The sequence below is a fragment of the Eucyclogobius newberryi genome, unplaced genomic scaffold (genome assembly GCF_026437365.1).
Source record: "Eucyclogobius newberryi isolate DKJ021-1_F unplaced genomic scaffold, fEucNew1.0.hap1 SCAF_12, whole genome shotgun sequence".
Taxonomy (NCBI): Eukaryota; Metazoa; Chordata; class Actinopteri; order Gobiiformes; family Gobiidae; genus Eucyclogobius; species Eucyclogobius newberryi.
The window spans coordinates 21,347,149-21,366,931 of NW_027315746.1; the positions used below are offsets into that span (position 1 = coordinate 21,347,149).

Sequence of the window (19,783 nt, forward strand, 5' to 3'; positions counted from 1 at the left end):
GGTTACACTGCTTCTGCCCCAGGTTCAGATTTGGAGGGCTGGTCTTTATGTTAGAGCTTTGATCCAATCATATTCAGCCATCATATGTTGCCAGGGATCTAAAATCTGCCCTCAGACCTTCAGACCTCAACAGAGCTGGTGCTTGTAGCTTAAAGTGAATGGAAATGAAAATGATCAATGACCAATCAGCTTTAGAGTTGGCTCTTGTACGTCTGCTGGTTGTTACACAGGAGCCAGCAGCAGGCGCATCACATGCACGTCTTTTGATTGGATCACCAATATTGAGAGGCAGGTCCTATAGGCGGGGCTCTGAAGAACCTCAGAACGAGGAAACTGAATTTGATAAACAAATTAATCCGCGTACTACTAAACTGTTTTTTCAACCCACAATGGGAAAGGAGGAAAAGATAACAATTTGGTTGAGGATATAATTATAACGCCTTTCTCAAGACAAACCTTTCAAGAAAAGTTAGACGCTGCAAACCCTGTCACAGGCGGTTCGTTCCCCACTTTCAAAGTTCCAACACGGGCAACGGCGTGGACAACGTGACGCAACGCCTGGTTAAACTGCGTTTCTGTCTAAATGTATAGCGTCTAGAGCCATGGCATCATAATGATGGTAATAAGAGGTGGATTCATTCGGGTGGTAGGACCTCACTGAAGGCCCAGGTCCCAGACCCACGGCCCGCCACTGCAAAATGGTGATGGCAATTTGAGTTTTGCAGTTCTTATGGTGTGTCCCTATTGCTTAGTTCAAGCTTTTATTTTCTTTGTAAGGGATTTTGTTTGTTCACGAGTGAGGAAAGGATCAGTGCAGTGTCTGCAGTGATGCAGTCGCTGCATCGGACTGTTGTGGTGAAGGAGCTGACTCCAAAGGCAAAGCTCTTGATTTACGTTACTACCTTCACCTATGGTCATGAGCTTTATATGACTTTATAAGTCTGGGAGTCCCTGCTTAGACTGCTGTCCCCGTGACCTGGCCCAAGATGGCTCCTGTGTTACAGGTACAGAGTGCTTCCTGGAGAATGGGCTGAAACAGGGAAGCTGCACTCACCAGGCGGACTAATCCTGGTGAGTAGGCCCTGTCCGTCTGCTCATCCGAGGGGAAGGATAAAAACAAACTTTAAATAATTGTTCATTTAGGAAGGAGAAGTGGTGAGTTATGCAAAGTAATGTAGCTAAACCATATCAATTTAAAAGTCTGGTTCTATTACAAAGGTATCAAAATGCACAGTGCTTCACTATTTGTGTGTTGCAGGAGGGACAGAGGTCTTGTGGTCATAAAGCAGAAGATTAATGAGCAGTTGGTCATAACATTATGCCTGATTGGTGTCGGTGTAAATCCACAGCTTGGACAGCATATAAAAATAGGTTTTCCATCTGAAACAGAAGAAAAAAAAGGAAAAACATTTATTAAGTTATGAATTTGTTGTCAAGCTTAGACACCCATGACAAGCATTAAATAACCGACTGCATGCCACACTATAACAGTTCATGCATTGTGAGACTCGTTCCTCTGGGTCTGGAGATACGCCGCCCCCCTCCATTCCTCACATGTCGGGAGTGTCATTACAGTCAGATATTTAGAAAGACAAACAGACCAAATGTGTGGAGAAGAATAACACTGTGGGATAATGAATACATTCGATCTGATCATTCATGGGCTCTTGGCTTGAATGGCAAATACACGAGGCGGAGCTGAATAGAGGACTAATGCTTTCAAACTGAATCAGCGTCTGTGGTTAAAAAGAGTTTGCCGATCGCTGGGACGAGGCTGTGATTATGAGTAGGGATATAATACAGGCTAAATCAATGAGTGAGCCAAGGACGCTGCCGATAAGGAGAACACTGGGTTGATTACAGGGTTTTTTTAATTTCCAAACTAATACGAACATTAAGAAAGACTTTAATGACAAAATAATGTTTATGTTGTAATACTTCCAAGTTTAATTTCTCATTAGACCACCAACTTGTTCATGAATCATGTTTATGTAATGTCTTCCATTCCTATATATATATATATATATATATATATATATATATATATATATATATATATATATATATATATATATATATATATATATATATATATATATATATATATATATATATATATGCTCTGTAAAATAGTACCAACCAGGCATAGAATTAAACTAAACCTGGACTAAACCGGGACTAAACTTAAAATATATTTTTAATATTTGGAAGATGGGATCAGTTTATTTGGAGGCCTGTTCTGGCCCATGAGCTTTAGGTTGAATATGCTATGCCTTCCTTACACAATCCTTCTATACAAGAACTCCACACCACTATATAACAGACGTTTATCATTTCCGCATGGGTTTCTGGCACATGCTACTGTTTAAGGCAGTACATGGGCCCTGGAAATCATGGTCATATCAATAATAGATATGCTAAAATGTCATTTGTTTTTAATGACAGATATGAAGCAGGCATTGGATTCCAGCTTGTATGACATTTAAAAATCTACTGGAAACACTGCGATTCTCTGTTTCTGCCTCGCTCCACTTTGATGAGTCCTATCCATCTCGGCCTGAGTGCTACTGATCAGATGCTTTTAGAGGGGGGTCTCAGCAGGTGACACCCCTCACCACACTCTTTCTCTTCTATGTCCACTGGAGCATGAAGTCAGCCATTTCTCAGGCCGGCTCTTAGCCCTGCCCCTGTCCCTTATGCCTAGGACAGCTTGGTTACACCCAGGACAAACGAGCTGGAGGCCTGCCAGCTCCACCCAGGCGGAGTGCAAGTGCAGAGCTGCAGCGGGGCAGACAGAGGAGGGCGGGGGAGGAGGGAGGTGGTCTTACGGGGAAGAGTGTACTTAATAATCTGCTAATGGGTCTGCCATCAGTTTCTAATTTTGGAAGGAAGGTGCTTAAGAGTTTTTAATTTTGCAAAGAAATAAAAAAGGGTCAAAAAGATAACTCCTTTCGTTAAGAGACTTTTTAGACAAACGATTTACTGTTAAAAAAAATCAAGGATGTATTTATTGAACAATTACTTTGTGTAGAAAGAAAATCTGAACCAGTACACTTCCATCCAATCCATCCAGGCCCAGCACAATATCAAGACTGATCAACCGTTTTTAGGACTCAACTAAATCAAAACCTGGTTTCTAATTTGAGGTAAATGAGGGAAAAATCCAAGACTAAATCAAGACTACGTTTCACTAAAATGTCAATTAAACTGCCTCCATGATGGTGTGGTACATCTTGAGGCCGTCATACTACAGTTTACAGTTTACTACAATGTTGTGATTCTCCACAAGGTAAAAAACACAACGTCCCTCAAGGACCTGATTCATTACTCACTGACACGCTAAGAGCTGAATGGTTTAGTACAATCTGTCTACGTTCACGTTGGAAAAACAAAGCACAAACTGTTGAGTAAAATACTTTTTCACTGTTTACTTTGGAAAAAGATTCTTTGTACTTTTCTTTCCTAAGCTAGAGAGTACTGTAATCACAGAAGCCCCTTTTGCAATCCTGCTCTGAAGTTCTTACTGTGAAAAACACATTACATTTTCCAAACCAATCCAACCGCAATCATGATATAACCTATGTACTCCACATGAAAAATATCCTGAGAGATTTCAAAGCCATATACGTTGTACTCGAAGGCAACACGTTTTCATACCAAACCCAGGTCTCTGCAGCTCCACTCATATGTGTATAAAATGTATGAATCACAAGTTTATCACAGCATTTGTGCTCAGCCTGTCCATCCATATGGCGCCGCAGACACTATGGAGAATAAATATTGCCATAACTGTTGTGTCTATGGGAAGTGGAGTTTTTAGTAGTCCTATGAGGACCGTGTGTGTACAAGAGATGCAACAACTGAATATCAATATGTTCATTTCAGTGTGGGCTGAATTATTTGCTGATTCACAAACATCAATTTGATAATTCAGCTAATATGCTCAGGGAAAACATTAAGAACACTAGTAGAGAATGCTGAGCATGTTGAATATATTTGATATTTTTTTCTTTTCTACTACTTCTGTTTTTGCACTTTTCTATTTCCTATTCCAGGATAAATAATTGCATTCCTGCGAGCATTAATAATTGTTGTGTCTTAACGTTTTCCCTGAACAGTGCATGCATTACACGTACGCGATCAGTACAAACTTACTGTGGATTTTGCTTGGCGATGCTTCGATCCTCCTCCAGCTTCCATTGGTGCTGAGCACTCCACACAAACAACAGATGAAGAAAACATAAAATATTTCTGTACAAACAAGTGCTCACCAGCAAGAGACAGCATGTGCACACCCACATTTAACACGAGCAGGTTCTCAATAGATGGACATTTGTCATTAGATCTCCTACAACTCCTACTCATACTTAGATCAACTAGACCGACTCGGTAATATTTCTCTGTACTGGATAGTCCATGTGCCCCTGGAAAATAAGACTACCCTGTGTCCTTCAAACAGTCAGTCACAAGGGGCTGGGGCACAGTGGGAACCTACACATTGCATGTATCTAACACAATCTAATCAACAAACTAGTCGTTGCCAAAATGCAAGCAGATAGTTCTGTACATACATATTCTTACATACCACCTTCAATATGAAGGTTATTATGGAAGTTAATAATCATAATTAGCAAGAGATAAACATATTTATATCCTCTGAATCTGGGGCTGGTTCAGCCCACTCCACAGGTAGTGTCGAGTTCAGACAAGTGGGTGGATCTGGTTATAGTGACAAGTACAAACAATCAGATGAAGACAAAAATAGAACTAAGCTCTGTCACCAGGAATTCCACAATACATTATTTTCAATGTAAACCAAGCAGACAATGACTATGAAGTGAATTGACAATGGTGCTCCACTATACATCCCTGTATTTCTAAACGTAGTCCTTCTGCTGATTATTTCTTCTTCTTGAGCATATTTCTGGACAAGACCAAGGCCTCCTCATTGCACACATTGACGACAGTATGGGCAACATCACAGGTCACACGTTGTTGGTTGCAAATGTCTCACATTTCTGGTTACAATTTTAACATGGTCTAGTCCAGATAATATAGAGGTACAATATATCTTTTACCATACAATCTAGAAATATCATATGTTCCCTGTACTGATGCCGGAGATATGACGGCAAATGGAGATCCAAAACCACAGCAGCTTGTGTCTTTATGAATGCGGAAACAGTAACACGTTGCACCCTGAACTTCCTGGTTTACTTCCTGGTTTGGATTGGTGATAGCTATTGTAGTGTAGACCCTGCTCTCCTGTTGTAGACAAGTGACGATTTAGATTAAGACAATAGTCTCGACTCTGGCGCGTTCCGACGGAGAAGGGGTCATTCGGAGGCTGCCGCAGTTGTCGGTGGTCCTCCGAATGCTGCCTGCTCTGTGGCACAGCGCCTCTTGTAGTCATGCCAACGTGGACGGAGACTGGCTCATCTGCACCCTCATGGTCTGCACATTACTCAGGATCTTCTTCTGGTGGCCCGCCAGAGTCACGCCTATCCTTAGCAGGTCCCTGGAAACAAACGTACAATACGGAAATATGTTTATTCATCCGTGTAATTAACAGGAAAAGCACAGTTTTACAATCAGTTATATTGATCTTTTAAAAATATAAGTCCTGCTCATAATGAAACACACAACAATGTTATAACTTTGAAAGGGAAAAATGAGTAGCTGAAAAATGTAGTAGATTTGTGGGCATGGCTGCTTGGCTGCCATAAGATCTCACTTTCTGTATTCAAGCCTGAAATACAACCACTTGACGCTGGGTTATTTTATCCAAGTGTCACATGTGAGTGAAAGCCTGAGAGATTAACTCACTCTGAGGTCATCTGAGCCACCAGCTGCAGAGACGTGAAGCCTGAGTTGAGGAAGTTGTCTCGGTACTGGCTCATCTTAATGGCTGCAAGCCAGTCCTCCACCGAGCTGAACGTGTTGAAGTCAGGGATGGACCTGTCCAACAGTGGCTGAGAAGGCCTGAAATGAAAGATATACATATAAATAGAAATGCTTAACAACAATTTATGTGTAGACAAATACATTTTCCCAAAATGAGTAGATTGTTGGGAAAGATTCTAACAGTAGATGCACAGCTAAAGCCCCATCGCAGTGGCCTGAAACACAGGGTCACATACAAGCGAGTTGAGGACAAGTGTGAAAGGCCCAGTTAACTTGGCCTCTGCCCTGTAATTGGAGAGTAAATCTGTGAAGAAAGAAAACACATTCAATTTGGCTATGGCTGAGGAGTCTCTAAGGAAGACTGTGACAAACTGTTTTCAATAAGGTGCGTACAGTTTAAAAAGGTGTACAACACCTTGCTGGTCTAATGAAACCTGTACAAAAGAAACCAAACATGTGTTCTACCGTTGTTTACAACCAAACTGTTTTATTTTGTGGGAAAATACATAAATGTGTATATAATATTTATGATTACCATAAGAAGTAGTGGGGAATATTTGGAGGAATAGTTAATTTGATGCAATCAGCAATAATACATGAATATGTACAGGATGTACATGATGAATATGTACATCCTGTACATATTCATCATGTTCAGAAGTGACCCAAACTACCACACTTGCTCCGGCCACAGTAAACATGAAAGAAACGGGATGACAGAGGCAGTGTGTCCACTCACACTGCAGGGATGTTAGCAATAGCTTTGAGGCTGGTGGGGTTTCGAATCATCTTGTCCAAGGTGCTGACGATATCAGTGAAGCGTGGTCGGACATTACGGTCTTTCTGCCAACAGTCCAGCATCAGCTGGTGCAGCGCGCTGGGGCAGTCCATGGGCGGGGGGAGTCGGTAGTCCTGCTCTATGGCATTGATCACCTACGGACAAACAAATAGAAGCAAATGCAACTTTACCTTTTTCAGTGCAATTTAAAACATTACTCTTTTGGTAACACCCCCTAGAGGCACGATTCAAGAGAGAATGAAGTAAAAGTACATGAAAATGAATGGTTGGATTCCATTGAATTATCCCTTAAAAGAAAGCATGGAATCATTCACTCACAGTACATTACATTTACATGTAGATGTAGACTGATTTCTGAATTTGTAACATATGGTATTATACTAAACATTGTGCCCATGGATATATCTCCACAGATATGACCTATACTCAGTCTTGTCTTAACAATGCATCACTGCAAGACTATGGTCTGCGGTGAAATCAAGCCTATAAGATACTATCATTAAAAATTAGTGGTTTCCCTGCGGGCTGCCAGCTCCATCCCAGGGTAGAGAGCAACTCAGCACAATCTTGACAAATGGTGCATATGGAGGAGCACTGAGTGTGTATTTATCATGTATGTGTGTGTGTGTGTGTGTGTGTGTGTGTGTGTGTATGTATGTGTACGTGTATGTGTGTATGTTTGTGTGTATGTATGTGTGTACGTTTGTGTGCATGTGTGTGCATGTTTGTGTGTGTGTATGTGTGTATGTTTGTGTGTGTGTGTGTGTGTGTATGTGCATGTATGTGTGTATGTATGTGTGTATGTTTGTGTGTGTGTGTGTGTGTGTGTGTGTATGTTTGTGTGTACGCTTGTGTGCATGTGTGTGCATGTTTGTGTGTGTGTATGTGTGTATGTTTGTGTGTGTGTGTGTATGTGCATGTATGTGTGTATGTATGTGTGTATGTTTGTGTGTGTGTGTGTGTGTGTGTATGTGTGTGTATGTTTGTGTGTGTGTGTGTATATGTATGTATGTATGTATGTGTTTGTGTATGTCTGTTTGTGTGTATGCATGTGTGTATGTATGTGTGTATATATGTGTGCCCTGAGCAGCCGGACCCACTGAGCACTGCCAGCTCTTCTCTGCATCGGTCCCAGCATGCACAGCGCTGCTGGCCCAGTGTGAACACATCTGCTGGTTTGGACACTCTTCATGGAGAGGGGTTCATGGAGGCATGGCTCCTGTCTCACTCAGAGAGCGCAAAGAGCCCTTCGAGCGCCGGCCCCTGTCCAATAGTTGTGTATGTTTGTGTTGGTGGAGTCTGCCTGTGGAAGTTGTCCAAACGGACATGAAGAACAAAGCAGAGCACTCAGCAATCATTTACTGCTCTCAAAGCCGTCCAGGAAGGAAAGGGGAACGTGCAGACAGTGCCCATAATAAGTGGGCTTTCAAAGTCAGAGTCAAGGACATCTCAGTGATGAAGCTCAGATACAAATCTGTGATTTATAACTGCTTCCCCACTTTAGCTAGCCTTGTGTGTCTGCAGCATACGCACATCTGAATGGAAACTGCTATTCTGTTTTACTTTACCTATATATATTTTAAATCAAATTGAACTTAAATAAATTACACAAGTGATGGCAGATGGGAAACCAGAGTTGGCACTGGTTCTTATTTCAAAGTAACGGCGAAAATGACTTGTACAGTTCAAATGTCCATAAACTCACGTCCTGGTTGGACATGTCCCAGTACGGCCGCTCTCCAAACGACATCACCTCCCACATGACGATGCCGTAGCTCCACACATCGCTGGCTGAGGTGAACTTCCTGTAAGCGATGGCCTCAGGCGCTGTCCATCTCACTGGAATTTTTCCTCCCTGAAAAACACAAAAACATTTCTCACAACTTTTCCGTTGTCTTTTCAGACTTTTTTTAATCAAACGATCCACACTGTGCTAGCACATCACATTGACTGTGCATTCCATTCATTCTCTGACAGACACAAACACATTGACATGATCTGCATCCGTCTCCACATTGTTCGCCCTTCACACATCGACCACCATTACGTTTACTGTCTGTTTTCCCACAGCCCCTTTTGAATAAAGAATGCCCGGGCCTGGTCTTTCTGCGTGTAGATCGAAAGTGTCTAGCTGTAATTGGGCTACCTGAGCCTAAGGCATGCCACGCGCCTACTTGATTGAAATTGACAGACGCTTGTTTAAAATTCCACGTACACACACAAACACGCTGCGATACAGGTGCATGTGGGAGCACATTTACGGGCACTGGACATCAATGATAGCGGCATATAGTAAATCCCTGTTTGTTTGCTCCATGTGACCTACAGAGTTTATTTCGGGGCTGGGCCTGCCGTTGAAATAATCATGCCAATTAGTCGAAGCGGAGCATTTTCAGATAAGCCAGAGCTGGAAACTCACCCAACGTCCTCCAGCGGCCCACACATTGTGCACCCAGCTCATTTAGAGAGAGTGAAGAGACAGAAGCCGCGAGTGGAGAGGTGGTTCACTGTAGGTCGGCTCTATGCAGACACAACAGAACATTCCAACGCTCTCCAATGACTTTGTGTTGGAGACGGCAATGGTTTGTCAATAAAGTCTTGTATCACGTATAGGCAGTAGCTCAGTGGCAGAGTGCTCGTCTTGAAGGTAGAAAAAGCGTGATATAAATGTGACCATATTGCAAAGTTAGATGGCGTTTGAAAACGTAAAGCCGTAATGGACGATTTTTTGGCCCAAATCTGAGTCTCATTTCCTGGGACAGCCAATTAGTCCTGCCACGTATCAATCATAAAACGCACCTACTGCTCAGCTGCAGCCGCGTGCGGCTCCTCCCCAGGAGAGCAGCACGTTTCCCTGTGGCTAAGCGCATGGATCTATCATAACATAGTTCCCTCAGTGTTCAGGACAAAAATTAAGACAGAGAAAGACAGTTCGAGCTGGCTCAGAAGAGACGGAAATCTACGGGAGACGAGAGATGCGATGCGATCCGTTGCGCTGATAAAAAAATGCACTTCTGGCCGCGATGCTCTAGTGCAGGTCCGCACGGGGTGGGTGCGCATGCGCACTTCGGCTTCAGTTCTCAAATTGGCGAAAAATCGTCCATTACGGCTTTAAGACATAAGTTCTTTGCATTAATCAATACAGTTAAGCCTCCAAATAAGGCTATTTTCAATATAGATATGACTTGTTTTTAATTCAAACCGAAGTCAGTAATCAATACCTGAAAAAGCAACAGATTTTTGAATAGTTTGATAATTATTACTAGGATTTTCATGTATAGTATGTGGAACAAATTGCAGGATGGGCCTTTCTGAACTTTATTAATCCATTAAAATGTGTACATATTTGGGGACCAGCTGCAGGTTCAGGACTGTTGAGACAGAGGGAACCCAAAACGTGATATGGACAACTCCATTCAAGACCACATTCTTGACAATCATTTATTCAATCAGGTCTAAGTAACACAGTTGTATGAGATGTAGGAGTAGATTGAACAAGATGTCAAATACGATCTCGAGTCCTCCACATGTCTCAGAATATCTGTAACTACTTTAGCTTGTTTTTTATTTGCTCTCAGAGGTCGGTCTATTGGGTTGTGAAGGTTGATCTCCTTATCGTGGTTCGACAAGAGTGTGAATCACCTCTTCAGTCTTTTGACCTCCTATTTACTTCTGACCCTGGCCAGTGATTCACCATCTGACCTGGCACAGACTCAACCAAATTAAATAAGTCTTCTGCAGCCACACACACCAGCGGGCAACGGAAAGGCCAGTCGGCAGTCAGCGAGTGAGACCAAGTCGGTGACAAATGGAGACACATGAAAGATCCACAGAGAGGACGAGATCAATAGTGGAATAAAGGCGTTGTGGGCCTCTGTGACTTTAATGCTTTGCTCATATCTCACTGCAGTTCATATCAGAGTCGTTTCATCTAACCCACGACCCCTGGACAATTTGGCGTGCCCTTTCTGTTCAGGTGGCGAATATATAAAAGTACCCGTCTCTTTCTTCATTGTCATCCATCTTTTTGTCAGGGCATTGCTGGGAGATCTTTTCTTTAAATATGAAGTTCACAAAGACACAAGGCCGTCGGTGAACAAACCCAATAGGACGAGATGATAAGATCTCGAACAGCAGCAATTTGTCTGTAAAGTTTGGTGGAAAATCATTACACCATTTTGAACACATGTATCATGAATAGTTTTAGCTTTAACTGTGTCAAGTTCTGGCACAACACGTTTACACCTGAGGAGAGATTGTAGAAGAGGTAAGATAATACAGTATATCGGTGCTAATATCCGTATTGGTGAAGATTTTATATAGGCTAAGAGGTGAATCATCATAAAAAGTACTCAAATTAAATTATAATGATTAAAAGTATAATATGTACTATGTATTTTTACAAAGGTGAAATCGCCGTCTAGATCAAATTAAGTATTTCTATCTTCCGAAAACCAGGAAGCGCGCTATTAGGAAGCTATTTGTCATCAGCTTTACAATAACACCAACGTTCACTCTGGGCTCATAAACTTGTGAAAAGCTCTCAAAAACATGGATGTTAGAAAAGTTTTAAAGAAACTGCTGGGGAAAAAAAAGGTAAAGCAGTTCATTTTGTGTATTCCTGGAACATTTACACGGCTTTCTTTGTTCGTAGCCGTCTCTAAATTCCTTCTTCAATATTTCACAGTACAAAAAATACCGATCCCTTTTCTCTTCCTCATCTGTCACTTTGTCGGGGCAGCTCTTCCATTCAATACATTTGGCACATACGCAAAAGAACAACCAAAAACAAATCAGCCAAGTAAAGAAAAACTCGACGAGCTAAAGCATTACATAGTGCCGTTGTCTGCTCTCGTGTCCCATAGACCCTGCACTGTGTCACTGCTCCTGCCCTGGGACCAAAGGACTTCACAAGACGGTCCCCAATGAGAGTGCGCTTAGTAATACCATTTCAGACAGCGAGTGAGTCAGAGGCTGCTATGCAAACTCTGTGTAATTACTGCTGTGGGGCCACTGATAGCTATGCCAAAATCCTGCTTTAATAACATGAAGCGCAGAGCAGCCACGGCCTACAGGGAGAGAGGCAGAAACATAATAAACAGCATTGCAGTCTTCTCTACTATGAGAAAAAAGCATTAATACCAGAGGGATGGGGCGGTGGTGGCGGGGTGGTGGGTAAAAAATGATGATAGGAATTAAAAGAGACCCGGAGTCAACACAAAAGCATGTCGCCGAGCCTTGAAGCCCAGGCAGTGCTATTTGGATATGATATACTGTGCTGACTACTTAAAGAGGAACCAGCTGTTTGCTGTCTGCCTCCAAGTGAAAAAGTGCAGAGAAAATATCAAGTCTTTTGTCATTGTAAAGTCAAACTTTATTCTAGAGAGAGTTATGCAACTGGCCCTCTGACAGAGTTCTATGGAGACACTTAAATAATATCCCATTAGTCATCAAATCTGTTTGAATTGTAGTAATTGGTACGTCTAGTAAGTAAATTAGCTTAAATGGATGTGTTCCAATTTGTTTACAGGCAGTGACCTTTCCTTAATTCTAAAATGGCTAATTACACAAGTTCCATCTAATATTAAATACAGACTATGATCCAAGCTTGGATTACTGCCAGGAGTTACATCAGGAGAAATAAACATATTGCATGTCAAATTGATATGCAAATTACTGTATAACCAGTAAAATTCACCAACACAAATACTGGACTATATCTACAGAAAGGTTACTCAACGTTTTTACGGTATTTAGAATTAACCTTCATAGTGGTATTTCACTGTAACAAGCAGGAGAATGTCATTTACCATATTTTCCGAACAATAAATCACACCTTTGTTCATATTTTTCAAACTGAGTCCAGATGACTACAACTGAAGCTTTTTCTACCTTTGTTCATAGTTTGGCGACTTGTTGCTATGTGATACATTAACACAGTATTATATCGTTTTGTTGATTATTTTCAAACTGACAACCACAAGGCTCTAAGCGACGCAGAAGAAGAATCTGCACTTCATCCCCGGAGTTTGCGGAGTCGTTTAGAAGTGACACAGAGGAAGAAGAATTCAATGGATTTAGTGATTTGGTGTAATACTGATGCTTTGGTAAAATTGTTAGCATGTTCTTTATGCTATAGTTATCTTAGCATACGTACACCTATTCACCACGTTGTTCTCTAATCTGTTATGGTTTTAAATTGCAATCTAAGATGAAATTTCTATTCTTGGTCTTGGATTTTATCAAATAAATGTGTGCGACTTATATATGTTTTTTCTTCTCTATTATGCAACCCTTTTTTGCTGGTGCGACTTATTATATTTTAAAAGTGAGTCTGTGACATTGTAAGGCCTTTGAATGTTAAAATATATGCAAAGGAAGGATAGGGGCGAGCCTTGTATGCTGGACAAAAGGAGGATTACTCAAACACGCATGAATCAATCGAAATAAAACTCAGGGTTAAAGCGAATGAGGAGAGAACACTGTTGTAATAGCTCATAAAAGTCCATTTTACATAATATGCCCACTTTAAAATGTAATACTTATAACTTTCCTATGTGACAATTTGGAAAATGTGCACCCACGGAATATATGATCGAACTTGACCTACTGTATGTTAAGTGGCTCTTGTACACAGCTGCAACAAAACAAGCCCAGTCCTTTTGTTCCCGATTCGACAGAAGCCATCACACTATCTGACTGGTTCCACCTGCTTGTGACCGCCGCTGACAGGCCTGCCGCAAAATGTGCCACGTCGCCACGGAGACGGGACGTCGTGACTGTCAGGTTAAGAGGTATCATAGTGAGACAACTGTGTGTGTGACAAGCAGCGTTCAGTGATAAAAGATAAACATGGAGGGTGTAATGTTTGCTGCTACTGCTGTCTGTTTGGGTCTCGTGGTCAAGAAACACCTGCCATGTTCCTGCGCCTCGGGGGAGACGGTTACAATATATTATGTATGATTTATGATTTCTTTCTTTCATTTTTGGAGGAATAGATAGTACAATACAGGTTTAGATATCGAATTCATTTAGTGTGGTTATCTTTTTCTCTCTAAAATGCCAACGCACTCTTTTAAATGTGTTTAATGTGTAAAATTGCCTTTTTAAATGTGTCTCATCGGTGAAAAAAACACAAATAAAAAAGGTGTAGTCTGGCATATTCGGCCCATTCAGTCCAAAGTCTGTCAAATTTTCAAATTTAGTGCAAACTTTATTTTTATTTTTTTTTCAAATGTTTTGTTTTTATAATGTTGATATAATCCTTGATTTTCGGTTTTGTTTCTTTGTTTCTGACATTTTTGGTCATGGCTTTCTTCCCTGCTCCCAGAAATATGCTTCAAACGTATCCATTTAGTGTGTCCATGGCAGGAGTTCCAAATCGTTCGGAAGGCCAACCATAAATACAAATGTACCAGATAGAACAATAACATTTCCATCAAAACTGTATCGCTTTCCTGCCACAGTTTACTAGAATTGGATAAGTTGGCATTTATGGAGCTATTGAAGAAAAAAATGCAGATCTCACTTTCAGACAATCTTTTCTCGTCGCCCCTCCTCTCTCTCTTCTCCTCTTTACTCCTCCAGCTTCAGTAATCCATTTCCAAACAACGTTCGCTCAAATGGACTTGAGCACATTTACTTTAGGCTGGAGAGAGTGCTCCATCAACATCCTTTTAATGAAATCCTGAGTGCAACGATCTGCTCTGGATGTCTGCCCAAACAGAATGGAGAAAGCAATGAGAAGAAAGAGGAGAAGAGTGACAAAGGGACAGAAAGTAGAAAATAAACCAGCAGAAAAAAAAGCGTTGGTGACTTTTGAAGGCCCATGGGAATGTCTGGGATTGAAAACATTTAGGCATGTATATTAAACAGTCAGTCAGGCAAGGGGAAAGCAAAACAATAGATCTATGGAAGAAAACCATCCATAATCATACAGTTGAGAACATTTTAATACATTCAAAATCTATTTATATGAGCTTGATAGTTTAAATGTATTCTAGGGCTTCCCAAGTCTACAAAAATAAGATCAAATAAATAAAATCTATCCATCACAGCATTAGCCTTGGTCAAATCTAGCATTTAGGGTTAATCATTGAGCCTATCCCCCTGAAACAGAAAAGTTTAACGTCTTCTTTTGTCTCTTTAGAATGTGGTTGCAATATTTCATCCAAGAGTTTCGTGATTGTTGTGTTGAAAGGACTTCCAGCCGTAAAATGAATATGGCAAGTTTGTGGAACCAATCCCACACAAATAATGACACAGTTCAACATTTGCAGACCACTCAAAAACAGTGAATCTCCCATAATAGGCCCCTGTCCTCCATCTGAAAATCAATCATCAAATTACTGATTTCGAAATACTTTTTCCTCTTGCTCACACATAAATAAAGGCACAAACTAATCATGGGGTTTAACATGTGCAAACACAACATTTGTCATGAACGTTTACACCGTTGCTATAGTCGTAATTAACAATTCAAAACAAAAAATGATATCTTTCGAATAGTACTGAAAATGGCACCAACAAACAGGAAGATGAAAACCAAGAAAAGGCGTGACATCAATACATCACTTAATACAAACTGCTTGACAAACAACAGCTTAATTTATGTCTTTTTGATGAGAATTCTCCAGTTAAACTATTAAAGTACAAGATTTATTGTCTGTGTATTTTAGAATTATTGCTGTAGCTGCGGGCAATCATAAATGCTAAACAGCTTAATGGCAGCAGCGCCGAGTCATATTTCAACATTTGTTTTACACACATGGCATTCACTGCAGGAGAAATTGTTAACCTGCCCCGCGCTTTACACGAGTAAAGTAAATGATCAGTAGCCATATGATACGGAGTCATTTTTTTTATTTCCTAAAACTAGGTAGGCCTGACTTTAAACAGTACTCCAGCTTTTTGAAATGGTGTATATATTGGTGGTTGTTATTTATACAGTTTTGCCATTTCAGTTGAACACAAAACAAGTCCGACATCAATGCAAATGCTCAAAAGTGGCTGCAGATGGTGACTTGAAGTAGATGGAGACAGAATGTATAAATCAAAGAAAATGTGTTAAAATGCTTGCAACTATTTGATGCACAGAAGTGGTCATATTTCTTGCCCGTGTTGCGAACATGGACCTATCCATATTCATGCTCTATTTTCCATCTTTGAATATATAACAGCAGGGTATTTGTGACGAAATTAAATGTAAATACAAAGAAGTGGTTTAAATATGAAGAATTTTGTTATTTTGTGAACGCTTTCAAAAGGGTCCAACAGATCACAACAGGAGATGGAGTTGCGTGGCTGGATGAAACGTTTCTGGTTTGTAAATTATGAATCCATATCCATATTAATGTCCATTATAATGTTCAGTCCATGATTGTCGGTATATTTTGTGTCATTCATTTTTTGTGAGGGCCTTTTTGGCTGCTACCAGGAGGATGCTCCAGAGATTGCTGCCGATTGTGTCCATGGCAGGAGTCAAAATACAGTGATGTCATAAAATGTCCCTAAGGCATTGTTGATCTCAGTCCAATACTTGTGAGCAACGTATTTGTTCCATTCTTTTGAACATTATTGAGGTGTAGATACAATAGTCCACATCCAGAATAGAAATGGGTCTAAATGAGGCACAATCCAATCACTTTTCCAATTCTTTTGGTATCAAGGATTTAGCTTTTTCTCTCTTTGTTTCTTTTTTTCAGAGGCTATGGCTATAATTTGTCCTCTCGAGACTGCTTTGGAAGCATCCCAAAGGATGGGCAGAGACATTTCCACAGTGTCATTTTCCTCCAGATCATTTTGTTGGACATTTTTTCCTACAAAATGTCATCAAGCAGGCTGGCATTGAACCTCCACAGTGTGCCTCTTTGTCTTTCCTCCAAATGTACAGAAATGTAGATAGGAGCATGATCACTTAGGTCTATTGGGCCTATATCTGCCTCAGGTTATTTTCCCTCCATAGTCAACCAATCCTATATTCTTATTTGGTTTGAAATTAATACTTCAACTCCTCATCTGCCCCTGTATGATGAAGAATAGGATTTTTTTTTATACCAGAATTTAGCTTTTGCTGTTCAATGGCATTCAAGTGTGTCGCCTGTTAATATATCATGTCTATTCTTTCTTTTTTCATTTTTGTTACACTTCCCTTCACTTCACTTGGAACACTTCCGATTGTATTGTATGGATCGTAATTATATTGATTTATATGTTTTTATCTCTCTGGTTGTAAACAACAAACACAGAAGAACCATACGAACACCAAATAGCTGAAAGTATAAAAAAGAAAACAAAAGGGTTCATGCTAGAAACATGCATCGAATCAAGAAAATGAGGATGATCATCTCAGGTATTATCTTCTCCAGAAAACCCACACTGTCTGAGACCTCCACAAGTCTTATGTTGGGTCTACGTGATCTGGACTCCAAATCCACCATCTTATCTTTCATATCATTGTTCACCAGCTCCAGGGTTGTCACCATGGTCACCGCCTCCATCTCGGCCCTTGTTGTCTGCAGATCATCTGTAATGTCTGAAATACGCAGCTCGACTTCGTCCACGCGCGCTCCAGTTGGCGGATATGGCCGGGGCTTTGGCAGCTACATCACGTTTCACCGTCAGGGAGGGACCGCGGGCGTGAGCGTCATATTTGCTAGCCATGTTAGCCCCGTTAGCTTGTGATGCGGGCTGTTTTCCGGCAGCTTCGTTTGTTTTGGTCCCGTAGTGTTACCAGACTTGTGTCGTCCTTCTTCACGCATCCCTTGTTCTTCTTCTTCTTTGGAATTAAGTTGGGTCAAACAGTGATTTTAAAGGATTTTTTTTCCCCGCAGAGGTGTGAGTGCGTCAGCTTAAACTGGAATAACTGGAAGTCTCCGGTTTGTATTTAATCTTCTAAATGTAGCAGCCAATTATGTTTGGAACTTCAGTAATGCATGTTAATATTAAGGTTTAATTGAGCATGGCTTGTGTACGCAGAAAGCGAAACCAAATAAATTACAGTATATTTTGTATTAATTTAGCTGTTGCTAGTAATGATTGTTATTCCAGTAATGTCCGATGTAGACCTGAAATGCAACGTGAATGAACTGTAAAAAACACAGAATTCTAACTATAAACCTTGACTGCACTTTCTGATCAACAGTCAATCAGTGGTGGAACAAGTACACAGTTTTGTTGAAAGCATCATATAAAGAAAATATACTTAACTAAAAATGCACTTTTCGCATAAAAAGGAAACGTAGATTTTGAGAACAATAAGCCTCAAATATAATGATATTGATAAAGGAATTTGTTTTACACTATCAACTGAATACATTCTTCTTTTTTGTTTGCTCAAAGTTAGGATCCTCAAATCATTGCTGTTAAATGTAGTGCAGTAAAAGTAAAAAGATTCACTACAAAATGAACTAAAATCTCAATATCTTAGTCCATGTCTGAGCAATACCCGTCTGCTCGTGTCTTCTTTCCCCAAGTGCTTCCACTCTGGATACGATTTAGTTCAATCTGATTTAATAACCTTCTGCTACTTCAATATACTTCAATATATAGTCTCTGTGACCTTCCCCAAACTTCAGCTCACGATAAAGAACTCTTCTATTTACTCTCCCGCTTATAGACATGCTCCTATTTCACTGTTTACTTAAGAGAGACAGTCTCCTTCACTTCACAGCGCATAAATATTTCACTAAAAGTTGCGCACAGATGCCAAACACTGTACCGAGGGCTGGGAGCCAAAAGCGAGAGGGCGAAATAGATGCAAATAGACGGATGACAGAAACAACATGGCCGTCCACGCAGTCGGTGCAGCGGAGCGTGGCTCGGACAATGTCATTTATAGGTGGTGGATTTGACGGATGAGCTTTGGCCCCTGCGCTGTGACCTCGCCTTTCAACCCTCCGACATTGGATGACGCACAAAGGCAAAGGACATATAAGCCACGCTATAGTCAGGATAGCACAATGAGTACGCTGAGTGAGTTATACATTTATACGTGACCTGAGCTTGCCATTTCACAACTTGCCTCAAGGACAAGAGGTGTGAATAGAAGTACCCCAGGACACCAATTTCCTACATGGTATATTTTGGGAACAAACACTGCATGACATCCCTGACTTTTTCACCATTCAAACCAAGATCAAGACAAGGATTATAGGTTTCGACATCTGCCATATGCATGAGCTGGACAGCAAAAGGAGAAGGAAAAATCACATGAATAAACAGCAGACTTGGTTTTGATGACTATACAGCGCTGTAACATTTGATGACTTCTGCAGGATAAAATGCCAGAAATGTACTTTTGAAACTTGGGATCTTTTGCAAAAAAATACACATATCGAAACAGAGATGTGTATTGTGATACTTACATAAATGTCCTAGTTCTACACTTCTTAACCTACAGACAGCCTCAGCAAGGCTGGAGCTGATGAGCTGTAAATGTGACTTTAATAAGATGTAATTCACGGATGCATTCTGATATTAAGGACAATGTGAGCATGAAATTCAAATGTATTTTGTTATTCTACTTAACACAATTTGATTTCACACCAGTTTTATGGGATAAGAGGTCATATTAAGTTCTGAGTATCGGGATTCGTATGGTATTGTAGATACTGTACCGAAATATGTAATGTATCATGAGGTATTACACAATACCCAGCTCCAGGTCGAGTTGCATTTAGCTTCATTTACGCTCTTCCTCTGAGCGTCAAAAACACTTCATTTCTTAACACTTAAATGTGTTTTTCTAAAAGGCTTTATCAGACAGAGAGGACAAATTGATAATGTGATCAAAATTACCAAACTTTGTATGAATTTCTAATCAAAATATTCAATCAGATATAGGCTACAATCTTCTGTTATAGTGGATTTGATAATCATAATGATAACCAACATACTTCAAATTCCTGTTATTTTTAAAAAACATTACATTAATTACAAACCTTGACAAAGTAAATCAGACATTTACCTCCCTTAAGCAATAATGCATTATCTTGTAAACCACATTGTCCAAAACCTGACAACCGCAATACAACTTTAGGGTTTTCAAGTCTTTAAATTAATTAACACACATCACCTTTA

At 40.4% G+C, this 19,783-nt stretch overlaps 1 protein-coding gene across 2 annotated transcripts in view; it reads right to left on the reverse strand.

The window, feature by feature from the left end:
- Positions 1-1,136: 1,136 nt before the first annotated feature.
- The window catches only part of ephb1 (EPH receptor B1), a 250,745-nt gene continuing 232,098 nt past the window's right edge, over positions 1,137-19,783 (reverse strand). For both annotated transcript variants that reach the window (XM_072441429.1, XM_072441428.1), the window contains exons 13-17: positions 8,409-8,558; positions 6,644-6,837; positions 5,827-5,982; positions 4,156-5,518; positions 1,137-1,380 (exon numbers count right to left, since the gene is read on the reverse strand). In XM_072441429.1, coding sequence (XP_072297530.1) covers positions 5,410-5,518; positions 5,827-5,982; positions 6,644-6,837; positions 8,409-8,558 — 609 coding nt within the window. In that variant the 3' untranslated portion in view covers positions 1,137-1,380; positions 4,156-5,409. The remainder of the gene's footprint in view (positions 1,381-4,155; positions 5,519-5,826; positions 5,983-6,643; positions 6,838-8,408; positions 8,559-19,783) is intronic.